Source organism: Lacerta agilis, chromosome 7 (assembly GCF_009819535.1).
Source record: "Lacerta agilis isolate rLacAgi1 chromosome 7, rLacAgi1.pri, whole genome shotgun sequence".
In the NCBI taxonomy this organism is placed as follows: Eukaryota; Metazoa; Chordata; class Lepidosauria; order Squamata; family Lacertidae; genus Lacerta; species Lacerta agilis.
This window is the reverse complement of record NC_046318.1, coordinates 84,098,404-84,112,689: the sequence shown is the minus strand read 5'-3', so window position 1 is coordinate 84,112,689 and position 14,286 is coordinate 84,098,404. Positions and strand designations below refer to the sequence as shown.

Below are 14,286 nucleotides of genomic sequence, written 5' to 3'. Positions count from 1 at the left end.
ATCTGGAGCAGCAGAAAACAAGCTTGCTCCATCTTCCATGTGATAGCCCCTTGAGATATCTGAAGATGTCTATCATATCACCTCTCAGTCTTCCCTTCTCCAGGTTAAACACCTGCAACTTCCTCAATCGTTCCTCATCAGGCTTGGTTTCCAGACTCTTTTATCATTTTGTCCTCCCTTCTCTGAACACTTCTTAACCTGTGTTGCCCAGACCTGGGCAAGGCCCGCTGGCGTGATACAGGTGTGTGCATTGGCAGGGAGGGAAAGGAGGCTCTTGCAGAGTTATCCCTGCAGAAGCGGAAGCGGTAAACAAAAACTGAAGCGCTGTACCTCAATGAATTTTCCAAAGCGAAAGTGTTTTGAGCGTGCTCAGCGGAGCTGTTAAAAAAGACTGGAGCGAGCATCTTCCATTAACGTTACGACCGTGAAATATGACAATAAAATGATAGCCGTATGGCCGCAAATTTGCAGCCCGCCGAGTTGCCAGGGGTTTATCCTCACTCAAACGTGCAGAGAGCTGTAAAATGTTTACAGAAAGGGTCGTTTGCCACCATAAAATCCTCTTTTCTCTCCTAAACAAGGCTGAGTGGAGTCATTTACAAACCCCAGAATGTTCATCGGGGGAGAGGGGAACATCTGTTCTCTCCAGGAGCCTGCAGTGATCTTCTCGAACAAATTAACTAAAATGGGTGCTTTCTAATTAAATTAGCACTCGATTGGAAGGGCCGACATTGGTGCACTCGGTTACAATTAGCACGGGGAGGACCGACGGCTCCGGCGCAAACCATTTAACTGGAAGGTGAAATATGGAAAGGCGCATTACCTGCGGACGATTAGCGCCGGAGCAACGGGAGGCTTCGCTTTTGCCCTCGCCACAGCGACGAGAACGCGAGAAGGCGGAGGGATTTGCAGCCCCCCAGCAGAAAGGAACAGAGAGGATAAGGAAGGCTCTTGAACGATTGCCTGCGGCCGGCCTTGCAAAGAGCTGGCAAGCGAAGGGACTCAGGCTAGCCACCCAGCAAACCAAGCACTCTCTGCAAAGGCTGAGCCATGAAGGGTCACTGGAATCGCCATCTGCAGAGGTAATCCTCTCTCCAAAGAAGCAAAACTCCGGGAGTGGGGGGCACCTGCCTTCATGCTCAGCCTGTGAGCTCCCCAAGAACATTTAGTGGTCCCTGAAGAAAGCAGAGCCCTATTGCATTCCTACTTCAAAAAAGGATTTTGGCGCCAAGGTAATCCACATTTTTTTTCATCCAGTTTTGCAACACCTGTCACTTGCAAGAGCCTAACAAATTTTCAGAAATACATAGAGCAGAGGGCTATCGATGGCTGCTAGCCAGGACGACTATGCTGTATCTCCACAGTTGGAGGCAGCGATGAGGAGAGGGCTCTGGTGCTTGGATCCTGTTCAGCCACTGTGAGAACAGGACGCTGGGCTAGAGGGGCCATTGGCCTGATCCAGCAGGCCATTGGAGCCAGTTGCTAGGAGCTGAGATTCCTGCCCCCCTCCCCAATAAATCATCTGGGGAGACCCGTCCAGATGGGCGGGGTATAAATAATAAATTATTATTATTATTATCTGAGGAGGCTGTTTCCTGCGCCCCAGTTGGTGGGCGTTGCCACTCAAGTGGTGCGTTTGCGCTGTGTCTTGTGATTATGCGGGGCTTACCCAATATTTTGTTCAAGTTGGCAGCCCTGCAGCGGGCTCTTATCTTCCTATCTTCCACACACCCCAAATTCCAACTCTTGGCTGATCATTTCCCCGGAAGCAGAATCCAGAAACTCCCTGAATACATTATGAACACTGACATAGTGCCGGAGGACGTCTCCGGCTGCTGAGGACCAGAAGCTGTGCTTGTACCTGCATCTTCCCCACTCCTATCCCTCTCAGGCTTGTGGTCTTCCTCGCTGGGGGACGTGGGGGGCGACTGGAGAGAGATGAAGGAGGGCAGCTTAGTTAGCCTGCCGGTCTGAGAGGGGGTCTCGGGGCTCCAGACGTCTCCCCGATGCTCCGCCCTTGAAGGCCCTGGCGTTTCTTCAGCTTCCTCTTTCCTAGAGGAGAAAAACAAAGGTCAATGGCTCATGCAATCTGTAAAGCTGCCATGTATTTTAATATGTAATTTTATTACACACACACATCTATCTATCTATCTATCTATCTATCTATCTATCTATCTATCTATCTATCATCAACTCAAAATCAAAAATTCTTTCCAGTAGCACCTTAGAGACCAACTGAGTTTGTTCCTGGTATGAGCTTTCGTGTGCATGCACACTTCTTCAGATATGCATGCACACGAAAGCTCATACCAGGAACAAACTCAGTTGGTCTCTAAGGTGCTACTGGAAAGAATTTTTGATTTTGTGTTGACTATGGCAGACCAACACGGCTACCCACCTGTAACTATCATCAACTGTTAGTCTTGTGTACATTTTGAACTTTTTTTTAAAGGTCAACTTCTTCTTAACTTAAGAACATGAACAGGACCTGCCGGATCCCACCTAGTCCAGCATCCTGCTCTCACAGGGGGCCAACCAGATGCCCCAACAGGAAACCAGCAAGCAGGATTTGAACAAAAGAGCTCTCTCCCCTCCCGTGGTTTCCAGCAACTGGTGTTCAAAAGCACTGCTGCCTCCAGCTGTGGAGGAAGGACAGAGCCATACAGGCAAGTAGCCACCCATAACCCTCTCCTCTATGAAACTGTCCACTCACTGCCTCCTGTGGGAGGGAGTTCCACAGGTTAACTATGTTCTGTGTGAAGGACTTTTTTTTATCTATCCTGAGTCTTCCAACATTCAGCATCATTGGAGGTCCATGAGTTCTACTGTTAGGAGAGAGACAAAAAAACACTTTTCTCCGTCCCTGCTCTCCATGCCACGCACAGCATCCGAAAATGCCCACCTTGGTCACTGAGATCTTGGAGGGGGGGTCTCTCTTGGGGGGGGGCACCTTGGCTCAAATGCAAGGTTCCTAACTGCCTGAAGCAGGGCATTCAGGCTGTGGTACGAAGTCTATGGGATTCGCTCCTGATTGAGATTAAGACAAGAACCCTCCTTGCTGAACTTCAGGCTAATAACCAAAGAGTTTATTGTTTCAACAGGCATTTTAAGGAAGTGCTGGGTTTTTTTGGATAAACTTATTTTGTTTTATTGTTTCTGTCCTGTATGGTGATGACTTAAGTAAATAAAAACAAATCATTTTTAGTCTATGCTTTATTGTGAAACATGTTACGGGAAATAAATAAAAATGCAGGGCTTTTAATGCTACTGGGAGATACAATTTAATGCTGCAAAGGCCGCCAGAATTAAGCAGGTAAAATATTAAAATCACAGTAGGCAGAAGCTGGGAGAAATCTAGGAGCGCGTTGCCCTGGTAAAGATGATGATGATGATGATGATGATTATTATTATTATTATACAATAAATCAGTCCAAGAAGGAACATAGCACCCATCTTTGAACATAAGCTATGCCCCTTCCCCAGTAAAAAAAAACAAAAAAAACATCATTGCACAACCCACTGAGGAAGACGAGAACACAATAACACACAATAACACAATTCAAAATGGTAACAATTGATTGCACATTTATTCAAAATCCAGTTAAAACTATTTAGTTTAACTCACTCCATGAAATTGACAGACTTGAACCAGCGACAGCTAGCTTTTCAAAGTCTGACAGACGCGGGGGTGGGGCTGCCCACATTGGGAACCGCTGCTCTAACCACTAAACCACGCTGCCGTGTGCTTTCGTACCTCGTTTCACAGGCTCCTGACCTAAGCGCTGGCACTTAACAGGTGCTGGAGCCCAGTCCTGGCTCTGCTTCAGGCCCCCACCCCCCCCAGCACCTGCCCTCCCCTCTTCCTCCTGCCCAGCCTCGCCCCCCCCCCCCCCGACATTGGCTCAAGGCCTGTCCCATCCCGCAGGCTCTGGTGCCTTTGAGCAAATCCGGCTAATGTGATGTTTTATCATGTTTGACGTCTCTGTTGGCAGGGCTAATAAAGACAGAGGGAGCCTGCTATTTAAAAGCTCCTCTTGTCTCGCGGCCGCCCTCCCTCTGCCGGAAAAGGGGGACTGGAACGCAGCTGCCCCCTCCTCTCTACCCTGATGGACACCCCACCCACCCACCCTGGCATTCTTACCTAAAAATGAGCAAGGAGGTATTTTACACCTCATTGGCACACGGGGATGCAAGCCGGCTGGCATTCCAAGTTTATTCTGTCAGCCTGGATAACTCGGAGAGAGTCTGCGACCGATGGCATCCACTGCCCCGAGTGCTACCATACAAGGCAGGGCTGGGGGCTCTCCGAGGAGGATTCTCAAGGGACCAATATAGAGAGATGGCCCCCACTTCGCGGTCCGCACCCAGCCAGGTTGCTCATCAGGGAGGGCTGGGGAGGAATAGAGGCTTGTGCATCCAGAGGACCATCTGAGCTGCCACGACCCTCCACGCACATGCAGCCTGATCCTAGCTGGCTTTACTCAGGTGTAAGGGCAGGGTTGCCTAGCGGTCAGTTTGTTGGACTAGGACCCAGGAGACCAGGGGGTTGGACTGGATGGCCCTTGTGGTCTCTTCCAACTCTATGATTCTATGATTCTAGGCTTCAAATGCTTACTTGGCCGTGAAGAAACTCACTGCTGAACCCGCCTCGCTGGGGTGTTGTGGGGATGAAATGAGGAGGGGGGAAGAGGGGGTTAAACATATGGCTCCTTGAGCTCCTTGGAGGGGAAAAGGTGAGGTGCAAATGTATGAAATGAATGAATAAGGCTGATGAGCCGAACGGAGATTGACTCCCCAAACACACACACATTAAGGATTGCAACCTTGCACTCTCTGCTCTCTCCTCAAGAGGAAGGACCACAACTTGCAAGTTGCTCTGGGTAGCTTTTTGGGCATGATAAGGCGACTAGCAAATTTAATAAATAACAACAACAACAACAACTGAGCACCTGCTTCGTTATCATTGCACAACAAACAGAACACTCCTTATTCCCATTTCACAGAAACTGACCAGGGCACGCTGAGGCATGTTCCGACACAGCGATTCCGTGGGGCCAGAACAGATGGTGTTAACTAGCGAGTGGGGTCAATGTTGAGCAAGATGCTGGGCTGGGCCAATGCTGGAACTCCCAGATTCAAAGTCCTTTTTGGCCCTGGGGGAAGTTGGTCTACACTGGCTAATGGAGGCAGGAACAAGGGTAATAACGCAGGGGAGAAACTGCAGCTGCCAGGAGTCTCCCAGCACAGTTAAACTATGGAACTCACTCCCACAGGAGGCAGTGAAGGCCTACTTGGATGGCTTCGAAAGAGGACTGGAGGAGTGGGCTCTCAAGGGCCACTAGCCAGGATGGTTCTGCAGCAATGCTTCTGAATGCCAGTTGCTGGAAAACAAAGGAGGGGAGAGCTCAGCTCTTGTGTTCGAATCCTGATTGCGTGTTTCCCACAGGCATCTCGCTGGCCACTGAGAGTCCAGGACGCTGGACTGGATGGGCCACTGGCCTGATCCAGCAGGTTCGTCTTCGGTTCTTAAGTACCCCTCCCTCTGTTAGGAGCTTTGAAAGAAAGGTCTCCTTCTAAGACAAGGTGTTGACAAAGCAGATCAAAGCAAAGGTTATTCAGAAGGGCGAGAGAATGACGACCTTCCCTTAATTTTTCCATTAAAAGAAATGCCTTGGACGGCAGACATTTAAAAGCAAATAAAAACATAAAAAAGAGAGAGGCAAACCCCAGACAAATGGATCAAATGCAGAACGTCCCTACATCATCCTGCATTGCAAGGGTTGGGGCTGGATTTGGGTCCCTTCCGACTGTACAATTCTGTGATTCCGCAAGTGCGAAAAATACTTTACGTTCCTTAAGCGGCTAAGGTGCTGAACAAGCCTGCGTCCTGCCATTTTTATAGGCTGTGATGGAAACCAAGCAAAAGTCTTGGGCAGAGCGGCACAGGGTTGAAGGGTGACGAAGGAAGAGTGTGGTCTCCGCGCTCATCTCTCATGCTCATTTTGGAAAAGGGGTGTGTGCTGCACGCTGGATGCAAAACCACGCCTCAAATAATCCACCTGCCACTCTGCCCCCCCCCTTGCACCCAGTTTCACTGCGCTATGCCTCCGGGACTGTGGGTCGGGCAGCAGAGACGCCAGAGGTGCCACAGAGAGAGCCGATCGCCCACGCCTGCGTCCATCGCAAAGAGACAGCATCAGAGGAACACCGGCCTTTTTTCTTTGCAGGCGGCAGGGACATGTTCCGTGGTCTTCAAGATTTTGCAATCGCAAGGGGGCAGGACAGGAAGTGGGAATTACCTAGGGAGGAAGCGGGAGGAAGCGTTTAAGGACCAGTGGCAACTGGGGATGGCACTCTCGAGTGCTCGGCACAGAGCTAGAGAGGAGAAGCAAAAGTAGCTGCTTTCTGGACCTTTTACCTCTAAGGAGGGATGAGCCAAACCTTTAGCAACCGCTGCAATGAGGTTCTGGGTGTGCGTAGCAGGGGGTGGGGCTGCGGATTGGGTTCTTGCATAAGTGCAAGTCCCTGCAAAGAAAAATGTCCAGATACGAGGCTGGAAGCGCTTGATGCAGAAGGAATGGCAGAGAGGCTCCTGCCAGAACGGCTACGGACAGAATTAGCTACCTTTTTCTATTCTGGGACTATATATATATATATATCTGCTCTGTTCTGTAATGCGGAGGTGGGGGGTCTCATTCGCAGCCCTGGGGTGGAGGAGGCGGGGGCACGGCACAATGCGGTCATGAGCCACAGGACACCAGCTCAAGGGGGCAGGCAGGCTTCAGGGACACAGGCAAGCGGCATGACTTGCAAGCTGCAAAACGCTTGCTTAGTTCGTTCCCTTGTTTCTGCAAGCTCTGAGCTGCCTCAAGTGTTGCTGCTGTAGAAAGATGAGGTATACACAATAAAATCAAATAAAAAACGCAGGCCTTTAACCTCTTGATTATCCAGAACACTTATTTGTTGAAGTAAATTATATCAGCTGATGAAATAATTTTTGGATGATTAATTACCTGTTGTTGAACCAATTAAATCAATTTAATTTTAACCAAATTTACTTATTGGAAAAACCTTGATATTGATGCCTCCTAAGAGATACAAAAAGAAGGTATCTGAAGAAGTGTGCATGCACACGAAAGCTCATACCAAGAACAAACTTAGTTGGTCTCTAAGGTGCTACTGGAAGGAATTTTTTATTTTATTTTGTTTTGACTATGGCAGACCAACACGGCTACCTACCTGAAGGTATCTGAAGAAGTGTGCATGCACACGAAAGCTCATACCAGGAACAAACTCAGTTGGTCTCTAAGGTGCTACTAGAAAGAATTTTCGATTTTGTTTTGACTATGGCAGACCAACACGGCTACCCACCTGTAACTGGCTACCTACCTGTAACTGAAAAAAAGTCCTGCAAGACTAATTGCAGCCGTTAAGAGTCATCAACAGGTTTTCCACACCCATCAGCTGATCACCCATTCCCACCACCCTTCTGAGTAATACCCCTCCCCACTCCCTCACTATATTTAAGGATCTGGTGACTTCTGTTTCAGTGTATCTGAAGAAGTGTGCATGCACACGAAAGCTCATACCAAGAACAAACTCAGTTGGTCTCTAAGGTGCTACTGGAAGGAATTTTCTATTGTTCTGGAAAGATTTTTCTATTTTGTTTTGAAAAAAAGAAGTGTGTTTCAGTCAACTATATAATGAGAAGATGCCATTCCTCACTAGGAGGAATTAAGATTAAGAATTCATATTTCAGAATTCATACTTCAGCCCCCATTGCTGGTACAGAATCAAAAGCAACAGAAATTTTTTTGTTCATGTACCCTTAGCCCCATCAATTGCCACTTATGCCCCATCAATTGCCACTTATGCCACTTATGCCCACAGATCAATCAACTACACATTTGGTTGATTAATCTGATTTACCAAATGAAAGCTTCAAGCCTTATTTCTAAACTGATTTTCTTAAGGCACCCACATATTGTAACTTTGCCATTATTTTTATTGATTATAATTTAGTAATGATTTATTGTAATTGTTGAGAGTGGTTTTTTGTTGAATTATTATTCGCTGGTATTTTAGGAGGGAGTTTTATTGTGTATTGTTATATTCTAATGGATTATTGAATACTACTTTATTTTATGTAACCCGTTTATTTTAAGTCACGCCCCAGCTGCAACAAAACATGTCTCTCCTCTGTTGGTCTCTACAGCCACAGCAGGTGCTGTGTCTCTCTTATGGTTTGAATTCACCCCCAAAGGCTCCCTTCTCCATTGTCTCCCGAGACAGATGGATGCCGATTAAAAAATATTTTTTATTGTGACTTATTTGCATGGGGTTGGACTGCTAGAAGATGTGTGAGCTTTGCTGCTTCCTCAGCTTGTAAACTGCCTTGTGTAGAGTGACATACAACGGCAGTATACAAATTAAAAGTGTTGAGGATTCAAAATTGCTCACAATAACACCCTTTAAGTGGAAGCGCTTTCTAATGTATAACAAACTGTTAAGTATCTAGGAGACGAAGGTTCTGAGCATGGCTGGCTTTTGCCTTTGGATCAAGTCCCATGACTGGCCTCATCCACTCTGACAGCTTCTAGGGAAGCATCATTTCCTTGGCCTGAACAACAAAGCAGCTGCTTGTTGCCTTTCCCGGCGATGGACATGCTTTGCTCAGGCTGCAGGAGCCCAGGAGAACCCTCAGGCAGATCGGGAAGGATGGAGAAAGCTCCCAGACACCTACCTGCCCAGGTGGCTAACAGCATGGTGCAGTGGTTAGTGTCGGGCTAAGAACTGGGAGGTAAAGGGATCCCTGACCATTAGGTCCAGTCGTGTCCGACTCTGGGGTTGCGGCGCTCATCTCACGTTACTGGCCAAGGGAGCTGGCGTACAGCTTCCGGGTCATGTGGCCAGCATGACTGAGCCGCTTCTGGCAAACCAGAGCAGCGCACGGAAATGCCGTTTACCTTCCCGCCAGAGTGGTACCTATTTATCTATTTGCACTTTGACGTGCTTTCGAACTGCGAGGTTGGCAGGAGCAGGGACCGAGCAACGGGAGCTCACCCCGTCGCAGGGATTCGAACTGCTGACCTTCTGATCAGCAAGCCCTAGGCTCTGTGGTTTAACCCACAGCGCCACCCACGTAACTGGGAACCAAGTTTCAAATCCCCACACTCAGTCATGAAGCTCACTGGATGGCATTGGGGCCTATCATCATCTCTCGGCCAAACCTACTTCCCAGGGTTAATGCTAAAACCGGGGGGGGGGGGGGGAAGCCATGCATATACTGCCTTGAGCTCCTTGGAGGAAAAGGTGAGGTCTAGCGAAACAAGGACAATGGTGCCTACGATTCTGAGCAGAAACACATGCAAGGCTCCAGAATCAGCAAATGTGATCTCTGCTCTCAAAAACGGACTGGAAGTGTGCATTGGGTAGGTTCGCCCTTGAATGCAACCTGAATTCCATCTCCCTCCCATCCCTCGCTGTGAGCAGGTGGAGGAACCAGGACGCACGACTAAGCTGGGGTGGCTTTGCCCATCCTGGCCAATGCAGAGTTAAAAGTGCCTCTGCTCCCAGAGTTAAAGGGTGCACAGCTGGGAAGGAGGGAGTCTGCAACGTTATGACAATGAGATGATCAATAGGCCCCCAAGGGCACCGGGGACGACGACCTCTAACAAGGCGCTCTCTGCGTTTATGTTGATGCCTGCTGACGCGTTCAAGTCTCCGGCACAGCCGTAAAGGTGCTGCGTCCTTCTGCATCTGCCGCTGTGCGAGGGCCTCGCTGTGCCAGGATGACACCCTCCCTTCTCCTTGTGCTGTTCCACAGACTCTACAATGGTGTTACCTACAGAGCAGCAGCTAGAGAAACAGGGAGCAGAGAAGTGGGGAGAAGGGGGGAGAAGGGGGGAGAAGGGGCAAAACTAATTTCAGGGGGAAGAGAACTGTGTCCTGCATGCTAGGTTTTGCAAGGGAAGAGAGAGGGAAGGAAGGAAGGAAGGAAGGAAGGAAGGAAGGAAGGTGCATAATCTCCTTCTTCGGGTCTGAGGAGATACATCACTTGTATGCTATTGCACTACGCTGCATTGCAATCATATACCATCTTTTCCCCTCTAAAGCAACGTGAATGGTTTTCTACCCCTCCTTATTTAATCCTCACAACAACCCAATGAGGTAGTTTAGGGTGATAAGCAGCGATTGGCCAAAGTTCACACCTAGTGAGCTTCATGGGTGGCTGAGGGGGGATCTGAACTCCGGTCTCCCAGGTCAGAGTCCGACACCCTGCTGGCACTCCCTATGAGATGAGCTGAACAGCCAGGAAGTTGGGGGTGTGTGTGAGAGAGAGAGGTGTCCCTTCAGCTGCTTCTTCAAGAACGGAAGGCATCCTGTAATAGCAGGGGTCAGCAACCTTTTGCAGCAGTGGGCTGGTCCACTGTCCCTCAGACCCTGTGGTGGGCCGGACTATATTTTGAAAAAAATATATGAACGAATTCCTATGCCCCACAAATAACCCAGAGATGCATTTTAAATAAAAGCACACATTCTACTCATGTCAAAACACGCTGATTCCCGGACCGTCCGCGGGCCGGATTGAGAAGGCGATTGGGCCGCATCCGGCCCGCGGGCCTTAGAATCCTAGAATCCTAGAGTTGGAAGAGACCCCAAGGGCCATCCAGTCCAACCCCCTGCCAAGCAGGAAACACCATCAAAGCATTCCTGACAGATGGCTGTCAAGCCTCTGCTTAAAGACCTCCAAAGAAGGAGACTCCACCACACTCCTTAGGTTGCCTACCCCTGGGTAATAGGCTTGTAACTGGGAGAGAGGATGGCAGTTCCTCAGGCAGCTGGGCCTTCTTACCTCAAAGTCGGCTCTGCAATGCGCCCCCACTTGGGCGTGGAGCATGCCCGCTGGAAGGAGGTGTCTGTAGCCGTGGACTGCCTGGCCAGGCGTTTCCTCTGCGGGTGCTGCAGTTTGCACTGGGATCCCTTGGGGCAGACTCCGTGCTTGGAGAAGTCCGGACACACCAGGGTGTGCTTCTTCTTGCACTGAAAAGCAAAGCAAAGAGTGCCGGCAATGAGTTGGCGTCAACTGTGCAGGCTGGCAAAGGAGCAAGAGGCTCTGGCATCTGAAGAGATGCTCAGCTATCTGGCTGGCTGGGTATATAAGCCGTCGATGGAGCAGCTTTTCGATTAAAGCTACTATACACTTTGGTCACTGTTTTGTACCCACTGCTGGTAGTCTTACTAACCACCCCAAAAGTCTTCAGTATGGGACTGGCTGCAAACCAAGGGAATTAACAAAATCCTTCAGCACTTTCAACAAATCTACAGACGTGCAGGAAATGAAGGCCGCAAACACGTGTAATGTGTGCAGTGGAGACACAATTGAGGCTGCTTTAGTGTACAGTGGTACCTCTGGTTATGAATGCTTCTGGTTACGAACGCTTCAGGTTACGGACTCCGCTCACCCGGAAGTAGCTGCTCCAGGTTGTGAACTGTGCCCCAGGATGCGAACGGAAATTGCACTCCAGAGGTGCGCGCACAGCGGGAGGTCTCATTAGCGAAAGCGTGCCTCAGGATAAGAACGGTTTCAGCTTAAGAACGGACCTCCGGAATGAATTAAGTTCGTAACCAGAGGTACCACTGTAAAATATTATAAGGCATTCAATTGCACACTTCAGAAGCTCCCACAAGGCGAGAACAGCATCAAAAAACACCGTACATCACAAAAATGTCTCTACTTACAGAAATAGGAAAATTAAAGGACGGAAGAAAAAGGGAGGAGGATTTTGAAAGTTCATGGTTCCCCTTCACTAGTTATACAAAGCAAAGATTTAATTTTGCTTTAGTCAGTGTGTATTCACTAGCAAAACAGCAAGGAAAGTTGTGATATAATATTGATATTTCATAAATAGCTGCAAAAGGTAAAGGACCCCTGGACGGTTCAGTCCAGTCAAAGGCGACTATGGGGTTGCAGCGCTCATCTTGCTTTCAGGCCAAGGGAGCTAGCATTTGTCCACAGACAGCTTTCCGGGTCATGTGGCCAGCAGGACTAAACTGCTTCTGGCGCAACGGAATACCGTGACGGAAGCCAAAGTGCACAGAAATGCCGTTTACCTTCCCACCACAGTGGTACCTATTTATCTACTTGCACTGGTGTGCTTTCAAACTGCTGGGTTGGCAGGAGCTGGGACAGAGCAGCGGGAGCTCACCACAGTTGCAGGGATTCAAACCGCCAACCTTCTGATCAAGTTCAAGAGGCTTGGTGGTTTAGACCACTGCACCACCACGTCCCTATGCTCCACAGTTTAACTATGCTCTGCATGTACAAGCGCTTTCTTCTGCCTGTCCTGAATCTTCCCACCTTTGGCATCGCTGGATGTGCAATGCTGAGTTGAAATGCCCAAGCACATATACAGACCTGAGCATGAGGGTGCGCATGAATTCAGGCATGGGGTGGTTGCACCACCTGCCTTCGCGAAGTCACCTGAACTGGACAGCCGCCCAGCTAAGCGTTCGTGTAAACTGTATATGCAATCCACGACAGCACTGCCTTCTTTCTTATTTTTCAGGCTTGTATTTCATTCTGTGACCTGAGCTGACCGAACTGCTCCCACCCAAAATAGCTGCAGCCAGAACCTCTCTGAGCAGCTTCCCTCGACTGCTCTGCTCCGAGGAGGTTTGTCAAGAGGGTGCCAACGGCCCCCTGGTCGTCATCAGGCAAAGACAAATGCCTTGACATTTCATTGCGACTGCCCGCCCTGGCCCTGCGGGGCCGTCTGCCGTCTGCTCTAGTCTCTGAAGTGGAAGAAGTCCGGATTAGGGGCCTAAGTCTGGCCTACTGGAGTAAAAAAGGCAAAGAGCCCAGTGGCAGCAACACTTCAACAAGTCTAACACGCCGACTGCGGTGTGAGGATCTTTTGTGGTCAAGATGAAAGATGCACAAAGTGCGAGATTCGCAGACGCTGTCTTAAGGGCCAGCTTGTCTGCTGTGGTGTTTTGTTCTGAAGCCAGTGATTATGTACAGGGCCTCACCGATTATTTATAGAGCAACCAATTGGTGCGGCGTTTTATAAAGAGAAGAAGACAGGTCCCTGCCTCAAGGAGCTTACAGTCTACCATTGGACCTTGCCACGGACCCTTACCCAAATCCGTTGAATTCTGGGATTCGAGTCAGCTAGGCATACTCTGTTGACCTTCTACCATTAGCTTAATCCTGCCCTCTTTACCTTCCAATTTGAATTATAAAAGCCTGCTGGCAAGATCTTGTTAGGGCTTTTAATTGGCAAGAGGGTTCCCGAGGTCGGTGGGAGCAGTTTCCTTCAACATTTGTATGCTGGGCGCCATTCTGAATAAAGATGATGGACCTCGGCATGACTTGGTGTATTTTGGGGCAAATGTTTGGCTGCCTCTCGGGATACAGTTGCCAAACTTGGCACCGAGGTTCCCATGGTGGGGGTGACAGTCTCTGGTGTTTGGATGCCAGGCCCCATTCGGAATCAAAAGATGGACAGCAAAGCATGACTTGGGCATGACTTCAGCCAGTTTTGGGCATTATGGATCGGAAGTCACAATTTACACCATCAGTTGAAGGAATACAATATTTTGGGTTCTACGCAACGCTGCCTCTAATGCATCCCTTAAAATTGGTGCATTGGATATTGTAGTCCATATTAATTACTACAACAAATACAGTTCCACTGGGTGGTTAAAATGATTAAATGTACTGCTAAGTCAGAGTGTCTTTGGCATGGCACATAAACTTCCCCCAAAGAATGCTGGCAACTTAGAGAACTACAGTTTCCCAGCACCATTAACAAACAATGGTTCCCGGGATTCTTTGGGGGGAACTAATGAGCTTTAAATGTGCAGTTTCTGTTCAAGCAGCCCTCGTACGAAAAAGGGCTCTTTCCATGGAAAGAAGTCCTAGAGCTGTGGGCCATGTGACCTCTGCCCTTTTCAGTCACCCCCTCAGACACTGAAGTGTTAAGCCAAGCCCAGGCTCTGACCTTTACTGGATGGTTCAATTTAGCCAATATGCTTCAACAGGGACACACACACACACACACAGAGAGAGGCTTTGGGTGCTCTCAGCCTGCTGCTATTTTGGAGTGAGATTCAGACGCACACTGGCAAATTCAGGTTGCACAATTACAGCTGGTCTTGTGCAACAACCCCCCCAACCACCCACCCAAAGATCAGACTTTTTGCTATAAGAAAAGAGACAGGAAAATGCATGGGAGGGATAATACTTCCTTTGACGCAACGTTGTCTAACCTCCCTGCAAAT

General features: G+C 49.0%; 1 protein-coding gene across 1 annotated transcript in view; it reads right to left on the bottom strand.

The window, feature by feature from the left end:
* The window catches only part of ZC3H3 (zinc finger CCCH-type containing 3), a 237,882-nt gene that overhangs the window by 20,801 nt on the left and 202,795 nt on the right, over positions 1-14,286 (bottom strand). Inside the window, exons 10-11 of the mRNA XM_033155958.1 lie at positions 10,856-11,043; positions 1,862-2,052 (exon numbers count right to left, since the gene is read on the bottom strand). Of these exons, the coding sequence (XP_033011849.1) occupies positions 1,862-2,052; positions 10,856-11,043 (379 nt within the window). The remainder of the gene's footprint in view (positions 1-1,861; positions 2,053-10,855; positions 11,044-14,286) is intronic.